Source organism: Helianthus annuus, chromosome 6 (assembly GCF_002127325.2).
Source record: "Helianthus annuus cultivar XRQ/B chromosome 6, HanXRQr2.0-SUNRISE, whole genome shotgun sequence".
Taxonomy (NCBI): Eukaryota; Viridiplantae; Streptophyta; class Magnoliopsida; order Asterales; family Asteraceae; genus Helianthus; species Helianthus annuus.
In genome coordinates this window covers 140,945,226-140,964,277 of record NC_035438.2, presented here as the reverse complement: position 1 = coordinate 140,964,277, position 19,052 = coordinate 140,945,226, and the positions used below count along the sequence as shown (strand labels likewise).

At 37.8% G+C, this 19,052-nt stretch overlaps 3 protein-coding genes across 3 annotated transcripts; all 3 read right to left on the bottom strand.

Annotated features, from left to right (window-relative positions):
• Positions 1-3,257: 3,257 nt before the first annotated feature.
• Positions 3,258-3,998, bottom strand: LOC110944076 (putative F-box protein At1g47790). Its single transcript, XM_022185796.1, has one exon. It carries the CDS (start codon positions 3,996-3,998, stop codon positions 3,258-3,260), a length of 741 nt encoding a protein of 246 aa, XP_022041488.1.
• Positions 3,999-4,884: 886 nt separating this feature from the next.
• On the bottom strand, positions 4,885-6,042 carry LOC110944077 (F-box protein CPR1). The gene has a single exon (XM_022185797.1). It carries the CDS (start codon positions 6,040-6,042, stop codon positions 4,885-4,887), a length of 1,158 nt encoding a protein of 385 aa, XP_022041489.1.
• Positions 6,043-17,633: 11,591 nt separating this feature from the next.
• LOC110944079 (F-box protein At5g62510-like) lies at positions 17,634-18,956 on the bottom strand. Its single transcript, XM_022185798.1, has one exon. The coding sequence runs from the start codon at positions 18,954-18,956 to the stop codon at positions 17,634-17,636; it is 1,323 nt and encodes a 440-aa protein (XP_022041490.1).
• Between the last annotated feature and the right edge of the window lie 96 nt (positions 18,957-19,052).

Below are 19,052 nucleotides of genomic sequence, written 5' to 3'. Positions count from 1 at the left end.
TTATTTTTATAAGTTGCATAAACTCTCAAGACATAACATTCCGCTAAATAACCAAAATACGAGAGTCATTACATTCGTTTACATAAGTTGCATAAACTTAAATACGGCAAACGACAAATACAAATACGGACAAAAAAAACAAAATCCAACAGATTATCAAACAGGTGTCCCTATTAAGAACGAACCTTGGATTTTTATTTTCCATTTCTGCTACTTGCTCTTTATACACTCGAACCTCCTCTCTCAAAAACTTGACTTCGTTTTCAAGTAATGCTTTCGTATCCATCAAACCTCGGATGACTTGAACTGACCGAGGACACATGGGAGGGTCGATCCACGCAAAGAATTTGCACCGAGAACGCTGAAACCGAAGGCGAATTAATATATATCATTACCACTATACAAACCATAATGCATAAGTTACAACAACCATTGTGTCAAGATGTTTTTAAAGTACATACCAATTGCACGCAGGTGTAAAATTGACGCCCAGGATTAATATCCGTCCAAGATGTTTTTATCCCAGCTTGCCTTCCACATCTACACATAACCATTGTGAATGTAAAAATGGATATGGATTACACTTTCTCGTACGTAATATTAGAAAAAAAAAGAATCAATACGCCACTCATAGCACAATGAGATGCGTATAAAGTACAAAATCCAACCACTTTTTCAGAAAAAGTAAATACATATGCCTCACATAGTGCTATGAGGTCCGTATAAAAAAGTTAGGTGGTGTATATGCCTCACATTGACCTATACGGTCGTATACACTGCCTTTTCAGAAAAAGTAACCGGTTACCCTTTCTTTAACTAATTTACGGAGGTTAAGGCTCATGCTTAGTCAGATATTCACCCAACTAGATCCCCAAAAAGTTCTTGGACCACACGAGACCAACGTTGGACCACACGATGAAGATCCGGAAGTACACACACACGCACAGATTATTTGTCTCTCATATTGTTATTGCTCTCGTATCGCTCCATACGCTCGGAGTATTTAAGGTTTGTTCGTATTCTGTATTTTTATGTTTAATTTTCATTTTTTCTCTGATTTTGGTGGGTTTTTGTGGTTGACGGTTGTGTTGTTTTGTGGGTGGTGGGCTGTGGTGGTTTTGGGTGGTTAGGTGGTGGTTGACAGTGGTGGTGGTGGTGGTGTTGTGTAGTCAGTGGTGGCTGTTGTGGTGTTGTGGGTGGTAGGCTGTGGTGTTTGTGGTGAGGTGGTGGGATGTGGTGGTTGAGGTGGTGGGTTGTGGTGGTTGAGGGTGGTAGGTTGTGGTGGTTGACGGTGGTGAGGTGGTGTTGTGTTGTGGGTGGTAGGCTGTGGTGGTTGAGGGTGGTAGGTTGTGGTGGTGGTGGTGGTGTGTTGTGGTAGTTGGGATGGTGGTTTTGGTGGTGGTTAGGTTGTGGGTGGTCGGCTATGGTGGTGGGTGGTCGGTTGTGGTGGTAGTGGGTGGTCGGCTATGGTGGTAGTGGGTGGTCGGCTATGGTGGTGGTGGGTGGTCGGCTGTGGTGGTGGTGGTGGTGTTGGTGGTGATGGTGGTGTTGTTTGTTTATTATATTTTACAATATAATTTCTAATATCGAGTCTAACACTATAATTCTATGTTTTTTAACAGGATATCGAAAGTCGGTGTTTTGACGGTGGTGGAAACGTAATTTTTATGGAGAAGTGCACTGCGTTCATATTTCAGATTCATGAGCCGGGACGTCGGTCTAGGGTGAGGTGCTTGGCGGTGGGGGATGCATCATCCGACATCAATAGCCAAGTCACCCGGTGTAGTCTTGATAGCATCTACCGACGCGCGGCAGTTCCGTCACCGGCATCTACCGACGCCTTGTAGTTCCGTGACCACCATATACCATTACGCGTCTGAACCGGCTTTTAAACCGGACGAAATCTACGAAGAAGCTGTTCGATTTCACGGTTTGTTTGAGAACCTGATTCAGATACACAACGGTCTCTTTGCTTCGTCCACTAGAACTATTTGTGTATGCATTCTTTTGGTAGTTAACAACCAAAAGAATGCATACACAAATAGTTCTAGTGGACGAAGCAAAGAGACCGTTGTGTATCTAAATCAGGTTCTCAAACAAACCGTGAAATCGAACAGTTTCTTCGTAGATTCCGTCCGGTTTAAAAGTCGGTTCAGACGCGCGATGAAATAACCGATTCTATTCCCAACTCACGACATTGCCTTGTATTTAAAATCTCAATTGATGAAGGGTTTGTCATAAGAACAGGTTCATCAAATCGAGAATCAACTTCTTCATCATATTTTTCATGCATTTCCATTAGCCACAGTTGTACGAAGAAACTGTTCGATTTCACGGTTTGATTGAGAACCTGATTCAGATACACAACGGGTTCGTGTGAATCTAAGTAATAATATGTAATAGTTAGCGATTTAGGGTTTCGGCTATGTATTGTATTAAATTTTGTATGAAAGTGTTGTGTTTTGTGTTATTTTATCAAACAATGTTCACTTACATTTGCGTTTTGGATTATAGAGAATTTTACGTTTTATAATAACACTTGATAAAAAAATGTAGAAGTTTTATAATACTAATTAAAAAAATGGTGACGTTTTATAATAACACTTGATAAAAAAATGTAGAAGTTTTATAATACTAATTAAAAAAAATGGTGACGTTTTATAATAATACTTGATAAAAAAATGTAGAAGTTTTATAATACTAATTAAAAAAAATGGTGACGTTTTATACTAAGAGTTGATAAAAAATGTAGAAGTTTTATAATACTAATTTAAAAAAGTTGACGTTTTATACTAACACTTGATAAAAATGTAGAAGTTTTATAATATTAATTATAAAAAATATTGACGTTTTATAATAATAATTAACTAATAAAAATGTTGCCATTTTTCTAAGTATATTAAATAAAAAATGACATTCATATACCTTCCTTTTATAACAATAAATAATAATAAATATAAATGTTTATATTTTTTTTATTTTAACAACAATTTAAAAAAAAATATATATAAAGTTTTTCTAAATAATATTTCATCAATGAAAACCCACACATCCCCCCCCCCCAATTTTATTCCACACAAAAGAGCCAATGATTGGGCAATCATTGGCTGACACCCAATCATTGACAATTAATAGGATGTGTGAAAAAGTAACCAAAAAGTAAACGTATAGGGCAATGAGGGGCTTATCAGGTGGGTCCATTTTCAGGCGTATAGGGCAATGAGGGGTGTATAGGGTTAGGGGATGTGTGGATAAATTTAGGGGATGTGTGGATAACCAGAACTGAACACACCATCCATAGTATTCCTTTCAATAACAAGCAAATACATAAACCCATCTACAGCTACTGTAAAACAGTTAAATTCAATTGACTTATTAAAAGGGAGATTGGTGCTATATGGAGTTCTCCAAGCCCCTGTGCTTGATGTAAAAATCTCCACTTGCCAAGGGATGCAACTTATACTTTCCATGTCGCTAAACCTTTTAATATGAGTAACCTTGACAATCTTAGGCTCAATAGTCTCACGACAAACCCCAAAACCTAGAACTGTTTCATACATACCACATCCAACATTAGGCACAGCAACAGCAACAACCTTTCTAATTGAAAGATTCCATAGAAAAGCTATGTCTGTTCCAGAGTAGGGACCACCAAGGCCCTCTTGATAATTATAGTATAAACACAACAAGCCATGAGAGATGCCGATTATGCTAGCATAATTAAGCATGTTCATCGGTGGAGGAATGGTGGGGGAAACTTTTTGTTCAGGGAAAGTATGATCATCAACAATTGGAACATATTTTTGCTCAAATTTATGACTATACCATACAAGTAGATGTTGTTCCTGTGTGTGTCGACCGCTATATTCAACAATAAACTGAGAGCTATCGATCAGAGATTTCCATGCTTTTGAGACAGTTCTGAATTGAACCAACGATTTCGCAGGAAGCTTTTTCATGATTTCCGCTTGGATTTCGAATGGTATGTTGTCTGACATTTTGATTTTGATCTCGAAGATCGTATGAATTTCTAGGGTTGACGAGAGATGGAATGAAAGATTTGGGGCAGCTATTTTTGGAGGAATTTAATATTTTTAGATGTGATAAGATTTGTCATTATTTGTAGTAAATTTTAGAATCGTTTCAAGAAAGCAACAAGTTTGGGCCTGTGTTGTAGTAAACCCATGTTACCTTATTGGGCCATGCTCAGGAATATTAATGAAATCTGATAATCTTGACTCGAAAAGGAAAATGCCACCCTTTTTTTCAGATTTATTTAACTTAATAATGTGAATATTGATTTTAAATTACTTTCATTTTGTCCTAAACCAGTATTGACCCAACCCAAACCATCATTCATTTATCAACCTATATTTGTAGCTATTATGGTGTAGTAAACAGATTTGAAATCAAAATCTAAAAGCACAAGTGCATCAAGACACCTATCAACTGATATGAAGAATCATAATATACACCCAGGAACTAAGATTCCTAAGTTTCTATTATCATTTGTAATTGGACCGGCAGAAGTTCTACCATCAGTTTAGGTGTGCATAAATTGATGGAATGGTTAGCTAGGTGATGACTTGATTTTAATACACATTGTCATCTTACGATCCTTTGTCTGTTATAATATTTCTTGAAACATGCGCTTGAAACACCATAAGACACTTGAATATTTGTAAGATATAAAAGACTACATTCCCAAGTTCTTCACCCGCAATATCAAATAGCATAACAGTTCATCAATCAAACATTTGTTGAGGAAAAGTGTGATCAAACACAACGCTTACAAGTTACAAGGAAAAGACCTAGAGTTGAATTGGAATTCAAATTCAAATATAAAATATAGAATAACTAAAATCCAGTTCTTGCTCTCCACTTTCAAATGTCATTAGTTGTAAGATCTGGTTGATCAAGCAGAAGTAATGTTTCCATGTAAGAATACACAGAAAACGAACACAACCATCCACTAATACCAAGATCACTGATGAGTTTTGAGCGGGGTTCACAAACAGAAAGTGAAGTAACATATTCATGTGCGCCACAAGAATCATCTACAGTTTGAATTATAGGTTCACCACTCTTTCTAAATTCCGGTACTGATAGAACTTTTGTACCTGGTGTGCAAACAGTGAATATCTTTGTAAACGATTTTGGAACGCCATCCTCCATCATCCATACACGGAAAACACCATCATTGATCTCTCCACAGCTTTGAACCACAACAAGAGACTCCTTTAGTTTAGATATGGACAACTTATAAGGTTGGTGGTGTGCTAAAGCATCCGGGAGGTTGATTTCTCTAAATTTTTCACTTGTTATATCAAATGAAATAATCACATTGTAAGACTGAATTCCACCATCTATAGTAACCCTATCAGTAGCACACCAGTAAAGAAACTGATCAACAAATACCTGCTCCAAGCGAAATTCAATTGATTTACGTGGGAGATTGCTGCTATATGGACTTCTCCAAGCCCTGGTGCTTAATGTAAACACCTCAACTTGCCAAGGGATGCTATCGGATGTACTTTCAATATCCCTCTGACTATTAATATATATAATCTTGACGATCTTAGGATCACAAGTCTCATCACAAACCCCAAAACCTAGAATTGTTCTATATTTCTGATATGCAACATTAGGCACATCAATGGCAACAGCTTTTCTAAGTGAAACATTCCAAAGAACAGCCATTTCATCACGATCATAATAACCGAACAAACACAATAAGCCATGAGAGCTGCTAATTATGCTAGAAAGCTCAAGCCTGCTAACTAGTAAGGGAATAGTGGGAGAAACTTTCTGTCTCGGGAAAGTATCATCGTCAACGAATGAAACATATTCTGGCTCATCATAAAGATAATCACGGTCATACCTTACAAGTAGATGTTGGTGTCCGCTATAATGCTTAATAAAATCAGGGCTATCGATGAGAGACATCCATGGTTTGGAGACCGAGCGGAATTGAATCAACGATTTCACAGGAAGCCTTTTCATTATTTCCTCTTGGATTTCGAGTGGAAGGTAATCAGACATTTTGGTTTTGAATAAGGGATGCTTGCTGACGATATGATTTTTCTAGGGTTTTTTACAACAAGAGAGGCTCCAATTTGGGCCGTCTACTTGCACCGATTCCAACACATTCAGATCCCAGCATCATTAAACAATTCTGTGCCGGACTAAAGTAAAATAAAAAATACCACATGATCTGATAAAATAACACATTTTGCATTTGGTGACAATATATTTTTGACAAATTTTCGTTGGAAATTATTTGTTTAAAAAGGAAAAAAATGCTAATCTAATAAAATAACACATTTTATTTTAGATTATTTTTTACATTTACAAAACAAAAAAAAAAAAAACATTTTGTTTGCACTTTTAGGATATATATTTTGTTTTCGGATTATTTATAACTAATTTGTTATAAAAAGTGGAACTAAAGTTGTAAAAGACTATATAATTAGGTGTAATGTAATACACATGTAACATCTTATAATGAATTTTGATTGTTGTTATTTACTCTAAACTCATGAAAAGAGACATGATTCCTTATAACAAAAAAGGATAGAGACAATTGTAGACATTCTTAGGGTGTGTTTGTTCGACTTAAAGAGAGTGACATTAATCTTAATCTTATTAATCTTTTTGAAGAGATATTCACTGGACACGAACATGATGTGATGCCTCAACACTTGTTATTAGTGTTGTGACATCGACAATTGTTTAAAGTTATAAATTTAACACTCTAAATTATTTGGAGGTCTACATTATTTCTTTTAACTTTTATATTGAGACACAACTTACTATGCCTTTATAAAATATGACTAATTAACTATGAAAATGTTAGCTTAGAGAAACAATGAATTGTGAAAGTCTTAATTTGTTTTGCGAGTTATGAACGGTTGTAATACTCAACTTTAATGAGTATGTATATTCGCTATCCCTATGTGGTGCATAAGATGCATGATGAGGAAGGGTAGATGAATCTTGATAGGACATAAACATTGCTATGACGTCATGGGCTGTAGCATGAATCACCTAAAGCAAGACCCATTTTTTAGCTCCAAGCTTTTCTTATGTCCTTGACTTTAGAGGGATATACAATAACCCATTTTCTAAATATTATTTGATAATGCAACATTTTCGGTTTCTAGAGAGAAAAGAAGAAAACTTTGATATAGTGAACATCATTTTATGAGTTGCTATGTTTTTCTTTTCTATGTTGAGAAGTTGATTGCTCAGAAGCAATCCTTACCTCCCTCATCAAAGAACTATCCATGTTGACATATCCAAATATTGGTAGGATTATGTCCTAAATCCACCATCTCCAAAAGTTGTCATATAAAGAGATTAATTTAGGCTCAATCTATTCACACACCCTAACTACCTATTTGTACATTTTTGGTGCCCTAGACGCCTTGTATAGGCTTAGACGGGGGCGTCTAGGCACTGAAATTAAGGGGCTCTGATTTGGATATGGTAACATGGATAGTTCTTTGATGAGGGAGGTAAGGATTGCTTCTGAGCAATCAACTTCTCAACATAGAAAAGAAAAACATAGCAACTCATAAAATGATGTTCACTATATCAAAGTTTTCTTCTTTTCTCTCTAGAAATCGTAAATGTTGCATTATCAAATAATATTTAGAAAATGGGTTATTGTATATCCCTCTAAAGTCAAGGACAAGGAGAAGATGCGAATAGTCGCGAGGGAGGTGGATTATCTTGCTTGCATGGGGAAGCCTAGAAGGCGGCGCCTGAAACATTTGGGGCTTGGGGAGTTGAAGTTGAGTGGTCCCTGTGTGTTCACTTTTTCGTCACCCCAGAAAGAAAGATGGTGAAATTAGTGCGCCAGTAGGTCCCTCCTTTAAGGAAGCATGGGCTAAAAATATACACCAGGCTCCAGGAGTGAAGACCCATTTCAATGGGATGATATCTTGGACTTAGGGGGGGGGGGGGGGGGGGCAGGTAAGGTGTTGGGCTTTAATGAAGGGTTTAATGGGTGTTAAGCCTACAGAGCCCAATGGAATGGATTTAAACAATTCACCTGAGGCTTCTAGTAATATGTTGATAATTGGGGCTTATCGACGGGACTTGTGTGGAGATATCGATATAGATTCTGTGGAGACGGATACTACTGTTCTTGGTATAATTGTAAGAACAAATTTGCTGACCATTCAAGAAGAGGTGAAAGCAACGATTATAGAAGAAGGCACAAATGGGTTATCTGTGAATATCCATTCGATTAAAGTTAGGGGTTTCGGGGTGGAGAAAAAAGTTGCGTGGATTAGTGAGATTTAGGCTATGGAGAAGGTTTCTTTCATCTCGTTTCAGGAAACAAACAACTCTAAATAGAAGGAGGTCGTCAATCCTGATGGTCGATTGGAGGCATTCTCTGCGTTTGGGACCCTGGGGGGGGGGGGGTAAGGTGTTGGGCTTTAATGAAGGGTTTAATGGGTGTTAAGCCTACAGAGCCCAGTGGAATGGATTTAAACAATTCACCTGAGGCTTCTAGTAATATGTTGATTATTGGGGCTTATCGACGGGACTTGTGTGGAGATATCGATATAGATTCAGTGGAGACGGATACTACTGATCTTGGTATAATTGTAAGAACAAATTTGGAGACCATTCAAGAAGAGGTGAAAGCAACGATTATAGAGAAGGCACTAATGGGTTATCAGTGAATATCCATTCGATTAACGTTAGGGGTTTCGGGGTGGAGAAAAAAGTTGCGTGGATTAGTGAGATTTAGGCTATGGAGAAGGTTTCTTTCATCTCGTTTCAGGAAACAAACAACTCTAAATAGAAGGAGGTCGTCAATCCTGATGGTCGATTGGAGGCATTCTCTGCGTTTGGGACCCTGGTTCGGTTTCTCTTAATTCGTGTGTGAAAGACTCCACCTTCTTGTTACTTTGCAGGTCAATTAAGGGAAGCGAAGTGGGTGTCAATATCCTTAGCGTGTATGCTCCGCAGAAGGTGGTTGACAAACGAAGTTTATGGTCCCGCATTCTGGCAGCGATGGAGGGGGTTCAGGAGTTATGGGTGGTTGTTGGTGATTTTAACATGGTCAGGGCTCCGTATGAGCGAAAGAATTCTAAATCTAAAACGCGTTGTGCAAGGAATTTTAACGAGTTCATTTATGCTACTGGCCTTAATGAGTACACTATGAAGGACAGTAAATTCACGTTCATGGTCGATTCGAAGAAAGGTAAAAAAATCAGTAAGATTGACAGGTTATTTGTGTTTGATGAGTTCCTTAATCGACGGCCAGAAGTGTCCTTTCAGGCTCTCCTGTGAAGGCATTTGGACCATAACCCCATTAGCCGCTCCTACTTTCTGTGGCGGACATTAAATTTGGTCCGAACCTTTTCAGTTCTTTAGTTCGTGGCTTGATCGGCCAGAGCTGGAGAAGCTGGTGGTTAATGCTTTGTCATCAGCTGGCTGACTTCGAAGGACCGCCTGACATGGTGCTCATGTTGAAATTCAAGCGTCTGAGGCAGTTTATCAAAGTTAAATATCACATCATGCAAGCAATAAAAACCACTGCAATATAATTAAAACCATATTGCTTGAAACACAAGTTGATAGTTCATCTACACAATTAAGTTACAACCATGTTCTTAACAGAAATAAATAAAGCATATCAGCTACATCTCTAAACTTGAGTAATAGTCTTCTAGAGTTCTCCTGACTGCATTATAAAAAAGAAAGTTGGTTATTAGAAAAAAACTATAGGAGAGTCAAAACACCCCATATAAATTAACATCTACTACTCCAAATTGACACATTCATATGTTGTTTCATCACTAAAGTCTTAATCACATCGTTTATATGAGTCATCCGTCTTGGTTCAAATACAAAGATTCCATGATTTTTCCAGATTATTTTGGCTAAATGATGTGAACCAGCGTTTTCCCGGCCTAAACAACCATTTTGCATCCTCCTGTTACAGAATACATGCCCTACAATACCTCCCACTTCAATAGCAATGTAATGTTTGCCTCTATTACTTGAATCTATTTATACCGTTAATCGAAGTTGGTATGCAAAGAATAATAATTAATATTTAAAAGCACATGTGCATCAAGACGAGATCAAGAATCATGTACTAAACATATCTTGAACACAAGATGGATCATAAATTTAGGACATTTTTTTTTGTTTCATGGCTTAACTTGGACCCATAGATGAATATTGAATGCACAACATAATCATAAAAACCACTATACAAGGTTTCTTCTTTCATTTTCTTTTTGTATCAAAATCCAGAACGTATTTTTTGATATGTATTTTAACTTACATAAGATTAAAGAAGGGTCTACATATTCCCACACCTTAATGCCTATTTCCACACCCTTGAAGACGCCTCGTATAGACCTATACGAGGCGTATAGGGTTTCTTTTCCCGACCAGCTTCTGCACCTCGTACAACGTCACATCAATCACATCAGACGGGGAGTCTAGGCCTGTACGAGGGACCAATACGAGGGTACTTAGACGCCTCGTATAGTTCTATACGAGGCGTCTTGCTGACTGATTTGACTATGATGAGACTATGTCTCTCACGTGACTTAAAGGCATACGGGGAGTAAAGAGCTATACGAGGCGTCTATATCTCCCATAAAATGCAACATACAGTGCATTCTTGGTCCACACCCGAGCATTCAACAAACACTCACATTCACACATTCTGTTCGGTCCACACTCGAGCATTCAACAAACACTCACATTCACACATTCTGTTTCTTCTTGTATTTATTCGAAAGACACTCTTGTTGTTTGTATTTGCGTTCTTATCATCCCGGAGTGTTGAAATGTCATCATATTGGGACGACAACTATATCTTCCGGCAGTATTCTAGCGAAAACTGGGGGCACGAAAGCGTTCCGGTAACAGTTATTAGCTTAAATGTTTTAATTACTTGTTGTTTTAGTTTATTATTTACTAATGATGATACGGTTGTCTATTTTGGAGGAGTCTGTCGTTCCCGATTCTTTTGAGCAAGATGAGGTTGTGTCTAGTGTACAAGGAAAACAAAACAACCCGTTTCTAGATTTGAACAAGCATCCTCCTGTTGATGAAACAGCCCCTGTAGATGACTCATACCATGCTAGTGGATACGGAGGACACGGTGGATACGGAGGAGACAGTGGATACGGAGGAGACGGTGGATACGGAGGAGACGGTGGATATGGTGGATACGGTGGATACGGTGATCATCAGCAATTCATTTCCCCGGGCACTCCTTACGTTCATCAAAACAATCCGGACGTTGGAGGATATGGTGGTTATGGTGGATATGGTAGATATGGTGGTGAGGCACCTCCCATCCTGGACAGTCTATACTTAAAAAAGCAGGTATAAATTACTATTTTATTATTATTATTATTATTTTATTATTATTATTATTATTATTATTATTATTATTTTATTATTAATATTATTATTATTATTATTATTATTATTATTATTATTAATATTGTCGATGTTACAGGTTTTCAACACTTTAGATGAACTAAAGAAACGGATACAAGAAATAGCAAACGCGGATGGTTTCGTTATTGTCACCCGTCGATCAAAGAAAATCGGGGGAAGAACCGGGAAGGTATGGCTTGAATGTGATCGTGGTGGTGAGCACCAGGGTACAGCAACACTTAGAAAAGCTGGAAGCAAAAAAACCGGTTGCCCGTTTTACCTGCTGGCTGTCCGAAACCACCCGTATGAAACCTGGGAGATAAAAGACGGAACAATTGAACATAACCACGAACTTTGTGAGGACCTGTCGGCCCACGCGTTTGTGCGAAAGTTTACTCCAAGCGAAATGAAACTGATCGAGCAGCTGACAGCTCAAAACATGGAGCCGCGCAAAATATTTCAAACGATAAGGAAGCAGGACCCCGACAGGTTTCATGTTCAGAAAGACGTTCAAAACGTTGTAGCGAAGATTAGAGCCGAACAAAGACAAGGATTGAGTCCCATGCGGTCACTAGAAAACGTGCTGATAAACAACGACTTTATTTACGAGGCACGGGAGGAACCCGAAACAGAGCTCGTAACAGAGATCGTCTTTCTTCATCGGGACTCGAGAGTCATGTGGCGTGCATTCCCCCACGTCATGCTGATCGATGCGACGTACAAGACAAACATATACAATATGCCCTTTATCCAGATTGTTGGTATGACGCCTACCAACAAATCGTTTATTATCGTGCATGCCGTTGTTAGTAAAGAACGGGGTGATAACTTTGTGTGGGTGCTTGAGAGGGTTAAGTCAATGTTGGATGAATGTATGGAGGCACGTGTGATTTTAACGGATAGAGACCTAGCCCTTATGGGCGCGTGTGCTAAAGTATTTCCGGACGCCTCCAGGCTTCTTTGCAGGTGGCACATACAACAGAATGTTATGAAGCACTGCAAGGGTGCCTTCACAGACGAAGACTGGAAGAAATTTTTGTCATTCTGGGGGACATTGATTGAGTCTCCATCCATATCCATCTACTAGTACCACTTGCGCAACATGCGAAAGCGACTTGTGGAGTGCAAACGTTCTAGTAAGTTTTTCTAATAACATACGACTCACCTATGCAAATTTTATTAAATTATTTTTACTTTTTAGGAGTCTTCAAATATGTGTACGATAACTGGCTAAAAGACTATAAGGAGATGTTCGTCTTTGCGTGGACTGATAAGAGGCGCAACTTTGGTAATCGTACCACAAACAGAGTTGAGAGCCAACACGCCAACTTAAAGAGATACGTCCTAGATAGGAGCTCGCTGGACCGTGTAGTTGGTTGTGTCCGGGATATAGTTGAGACACAGTTCGGTGAAATAAGGAAGACTTTTCGAGAAAGCATCGAAAAAACAATGAAACACCACAAACACCCGATGTTTCAACACCTACTTGGAAAAGTATCCCATACAGCCCTTGACTTGTTGCATGGAGAGGCAATTAGGAAGCTAGATGTCTTGGAGCGCTTTCATTCATCATGTGGTTGCCAAATGTGGCACCGCTGTGGGTTGCTCTATGCTTGTAGGATAGAAAAGTACATGCGTGAAGGTAATAATTGTTAAACGTACAACACTTGTGTGATATATTTCCTTTTTTTCATTTTACGTAAACAATGTTGTTTTTAACCGTGCAGAGCGTCCGATTCAACTCGAAGACATAGACGTCTTCTGGCGGAAACTTAACTTCCAAAGTTGTAAATTGATAGACGATGATGTTGACGTGGTCGAAGAGCTAAATATTGTTAGACAACAATTAGAGTCGCACCCCCCAGCTCAGCAAAAAAGCCTGATGTCAAAGATTAAAGTTGTGTTGACTCCAAAGAAATCTACCAAGAAACCACCGTTTGTCCAACAAAATACTCGTGGCCGACCAACAACAAAGCAGGTACAAGAAAGGTTGGATGAGGCCTCTCGTATAGATGAAGAATTGAGGAGAAGCTCCTTCGGTGATGCAAACACGTGCTTTGAAGGTTCACGACAAAGTAAGTACGATAAACCTCGCCACAGCTCGTACATTCCGTCACATGCCTCTCAACAGTCGGTTATAAGGTCCCAAAAACCCAAAGCGAGCCTAAGCCGTTCAAAGAGTTCTAAGAAGAAAGAGATACGAGATGATCACGGTTTTCCTTTAATCATTGGGGACGAGTACGTGGGAATCATCGAACGGTTTAAGTTTGCCATTTCGCCAGTGTTCCATCCGTACGTCTCGTGCATATGAGATGTGATGTCGGACGGTCATTTAGCCCCTGATATGCCCCCAATCTAGGCTTATTTCAGGGGCTAAAAAGTCATTCTACTTTCTCCAGACGCCTCGTATAGAGCTATACACGTCGTCTATTTGAGCGGGTTTTTGAAAATTTGAATTTTGAATATTTGAATATTAGAATTTGAATTTTTTGAAAAAGGACGATTCGTATAGACCTATACGTGTCGTCTATTGGGGCGGCAACAATTCTTTTTTTTTTAAATTTGAATTTTGAAAATATTTTATGTTCATTACTAATATACCCCTGAAAGTCCCCAGTATAGCCCTTTAACAGGGGCTTAAAGTTAATTTAACAACTTGGACGACTCGTATAGGTCTGTACGACCCATACATCTGAGGCGGCAACTTTTACACTTTTTCCTTTTTTAATTATTAATAAATGTTTATTAATGACCATTTTGCCCCTGTAAAGCCCCCAGTATAGGCATTATTCAGGGGCAAAATGGTAATTAACCACTCCAGAAATATCTTTTTGGTTTGTTTAATTACCATTTTGCCCCTGAAAAATGCCTATACTGTGGGCTATACAGGGGCAAAATAGTCATTTAATAAAAAGAAAAGACGACTCGTATAGGTCTGTACGAGTCGTTTATGCCTCGTATAAGATTGGGGGGCCTAGACGACACTGGTTGTCACCCCCAAACAAACAAAACACACATATACGGAGCAGACGATTCTATACGCCTCGTACGTATTTCGACCGTATTTTTGAAGATTTGAAGAATCACTGGTACGTATTTCATCCCGTAGTTTAGTATTTTTGCCTCGTTTTTGCCTTTAGACCGTAGGTTTGCCCAGAAATTTGGTTTTTGTTGGGTTTTGGGGGTTTGAATGAAAGGTTGAAGATGAAGCACTAGAACAGGACGCCGAGTATAGCCCTATACGAGGGCTATACGAGGCTCTGAATTTTTTTTTTAGTAATGTTATTATTATTGTTATTATTATTCTTTTTATTATTATTATTATTATTATTATTATTATTATTATTATTATTATTATTATTATTATTATTATTATTATTATTATTATTATTATTATTATTATTATTATTATTATTGTTAATAATATTATTATTATTATTAATATTGTTATTATTATTATTGTTAATAATATTATTATTATTATTAATATTATTATTATTATTATTATTATTTATTATTGTTATTAATATTATCATTATTAATATTATTATTATTATTGTTATTATTATTATTATTGTTATTATTATTATTATTATTATTATTATTATCATTATTATTTATTATTGTTATTAATATTATCATTATTAATATTATTATTATTTTTATTATTATTATTGTTATTATTATTATTGTTAATATTATTATTATTATTATTTATTAATTTTTATTATTATAAATATTATTATTATTTATTAATTATTATTATTGTTATTATTATTATTGTTAATATTATTATTATTATTATTATTAATATTTTTATTATTATTATTGTTAATATTATTATTATTATTATTGTTATTAATATTATCATTATTAATATTATTATTACTAATATTGTTATTATTATTATTGTTAATATTATTATTATTATTAATATTATTATTATTTATAATTGTTATTAATATTATCATTATTAATATTATTGTTATTTTTATTATTATTGTTATTATTATTATTATTGTTAATATTATTATTATTATTAATATTATTATTATTAATGTTATTATTATTGTTGTTTTTATACGTATACAGTATTTATTTGCAGATTGATTATGGAGGACGATCTGCTTCAGGTCGATGACATTCACGTAGAGCCGGTTCAGCAGGGTCCACGACGGAAACGGCGGCCGCATGTGGATTCGCTGCAGGGGCATCCGTATCTAGAGTTTCCCGACGGCACCGATGCCGCCCGTCATTGCCAGAAGCTTAGGAGGATGTACATTGGATCGCATGCAGCGATCGACTGGGATGCGATAGATGGGATTGCTGAGACGCCGACAGTGCGTCGGTTTATACCTGTCGATTCGCCGTGGCATCGTCTTTTTGATTTGGCGCACACGACGACCTACAGGGAGCTGCTGGTCGAGTTCCTTTCGTCATTCACATTGCACCCTCCTGGGTCCAGTGCCGCTTCCGCACCCAGGTGCTCCCCCTCCGCCTGAGGTATCTTTCAGGCTTGCTAGCGTTATGCGTTTGATGACGCTAGCAGAGTTTGCGGTGCATTGTGGTTTATACATGCAGGGGGAGATCGAGACTGAGATTTACACAGCGGGGCTAGTGGTGGTTGAAAAACCCACTCTTGTAGGGTTTTGGTAGGTGATTGCGGGGGCGAATCATTGGGAGCACGACAAGTCGAAGGGGAGGGTGTCGTTTGTTAGGGACCCACTGTACAGGTATGTACGTTTATTATGGCAATTATTGTGATTATATGCATTGTTTATTAATCTTTGTTTTTGTATTTCGCTAACACTATCTGCAGGTATCTGCACCATTTGCTCGCTACTTCTATTTCAGCGCGCGGCTACAGCCGTGAGTGGTGTACGACCACAGATCTTTTTTTCCTTTATTGTTTGTTGTATAGGAGGCCGTACGCGCTAGCACACGGTCTAGCCCAGTACTACGCCTCCGCCCATCACCGGCAGGAGCGCGGATTTTTGTTTGGCGGGGCGTACGTGACCGTCATTGCCCGTTCATTGGGCCTCGTACCACACCAGGACCCACATCTACGGACGCCGGCAATCATGCCGACGCGGATGGTTTTCAGTCGCTGTGGGGGATGAAGGTAATCAAGAGGTTCCCCGTTGGCCCGCGGTTTAAAAACCGCGAAGGGGGCGTATGGACAGAGGAGCCCCTACCAGAGCATTTCAAGGCCGTTCATCCTCCTGCAGATCCTACTGATGCAGTGCCCGTGGAGGACCCTCCGGAGGATGTAGACGGTGCAGCGGTGCCACAGCCACCGCCACTTGCCGAGGCACCTCAGTTTCCATGTCACATTATTCCAGGTCATGCCCCAGGAGCTGCGCTACATCCGGATGTACGAGCCGAGCTTGACAGGCTCAACGATTTGGTAGGTTGGCTGGTACGGGCCGAGCATGATAGACGAGAGAGAGATAGGGATTACCCCTGATACCGCTTCCACCGGCTCGAGCACCACATCAGCAGCAGCAGCCGCAGCAGCAGCATCAGGATTCGGATTCAGATTTGGATTTGGATGCATAGACCTGTTGTTGTTTTTATTTTTATTATGGATGTACAAACTTATCTTATATATTTTTGTTATGGATGTAAAAAGTTATCTTATATATGTCATATTTATGTTTGTTTTCAGTTATTCGGTTACTTAATGATTGTTGTCTTAAATTTAGATAATACGGGAACAAAATATGTTTTGAATATAATACGGAAACAATATATCCCCTGAAACAATATATCCCCTGAATATAATACGCAAACAATATTTGAAAGAGATAAAATTTTAATCGAAAGAATAATATTTAAAAAAGTAAAATGTTAAAAAACAATATAATATTTAATCGATATAATATATTTAAAGTGCCCATTTTTAAAATAGTTGATTTTTAAAAAACAAAAACTTTTTATAGTGTAAAAAACCTAAAAAAAAACAAAACTTTTTTTAAAACCAAAAAAAATTTCAACAAAAAAACACATCTTCAAAAACTATCCAAAAAACCATACCAAAACCCACCAAACCCCCCCTCATTTCAGCCAAAAAAAAAACCCAAGCTTAGACGCCTCGTATAGGGCTGTACCCTTCGTATAGGGTTCCTTAAACGTTGTGCCTGACACCCTCTGAGACCCCCTTGAATTCAGTGTATATACGCCTCGTGTAGCTCTATACGAGGCGTCTAGGGCACAAAAAGTGTGAAAATAGGCGCAGAGGGTGTCCAAATAGATCCAGCCTTAAACAAAATGAATAAGATAATATATGTACCTTGCATGTATGCTTCAAAAGCCTTATGTCTCACCTCTTCACTTTGAATGTAGCGTTTACCTTTGTCAAAAGTAATAAAATTTGGTTGATCAAGAAGAAGAAGTGTTTCCATGTAGGGATACACAAAACATGAACAACCCATTCCATTAATCCCAAGATTATTGAGGGACTTTGAGTAGGGTTCATAAACAGCAAGTTGTCCATTGGAGTCATTCTGATTTTGTAAGCTTTCAACTATGGGTTCACCTGTCTTCCTGAATCCCCTTACTAAACATCCGAATCCATCTGGTGTTTGAAAATCAATAGTGAATAGCTTTGTAAAAAAATTTGAAACACCATCCTCCATCATCCATACATAGTAAACTAGTTGATTCGGGTCTCCACCGAATTCCAGCACAACAAGGGACTCGTTTCGTTTAGACATAGACAGATTAATATAAAACTGGTGGGCTATACTATCGGGAAGGTTTACTTCTCTAAACTCTTCACTTGTCATATCGAATGAAATAATCAAATTACAAGAACTGAACACACTATCCATGGTATTTCTTTCAATAACAAGCCAATAGATAAACCCATCTACAGTTACTGTAAAATAGTTAAATTCAATTGACTTATTAAAAGGGAGATTGGTGCTATATGGAGTTCTCCAAGCCCCTGTGTTTAATGTAAAAATCTCAACTTGCCAAGGGATGCAACTTATACTTTCCATATCGCTAAACCTTTTAATATGAGTAACCTTGACAATCTTAGGCTCAATAGTCTCACGACAAACCCCAAAACCTAGAACTGTTTCATACATACCACATCCCACATTAGGCACAGCAACAGCAACAACCTTTCCAATTGAAAGATTCCAAAGAAAAGCCATGTTCGTTATAGAGTAGGGACCACCAAGGCCCTCTTGATAATTATAGTATAAACACAACAAGCCGTGAGAGATGCCGATTATGCTAGCATAATTAAGCATGTTCACCGGTGGAGGAATGGTGGGGGAAACTTTTTGTTCAGGGAAAGTATGATCATCAACAATTGAAACATATTTTTGCTCAAATTTATGACTATACCTTACAAGTAGATGCTCCTGTGTGTGTCGACCGCTATACTCAACAATAAATTGAGAGGTATCGATCAGAGACTTCCATGCTTTGGAGACAGTTCTGAATTGAACCAACAATTTTGCAGGAAGCTTTTTCATGATTTCCGCTTGGATTTCGAATGGTATGTTGTCTGACATTTTGATTTTGATCTTGAAGATCGTATGAATTTCTAGGGTTGACGAGAGATGAAATGAATGATTTGGGGCAGTTATTTTTGGAGGAAATTAATATTT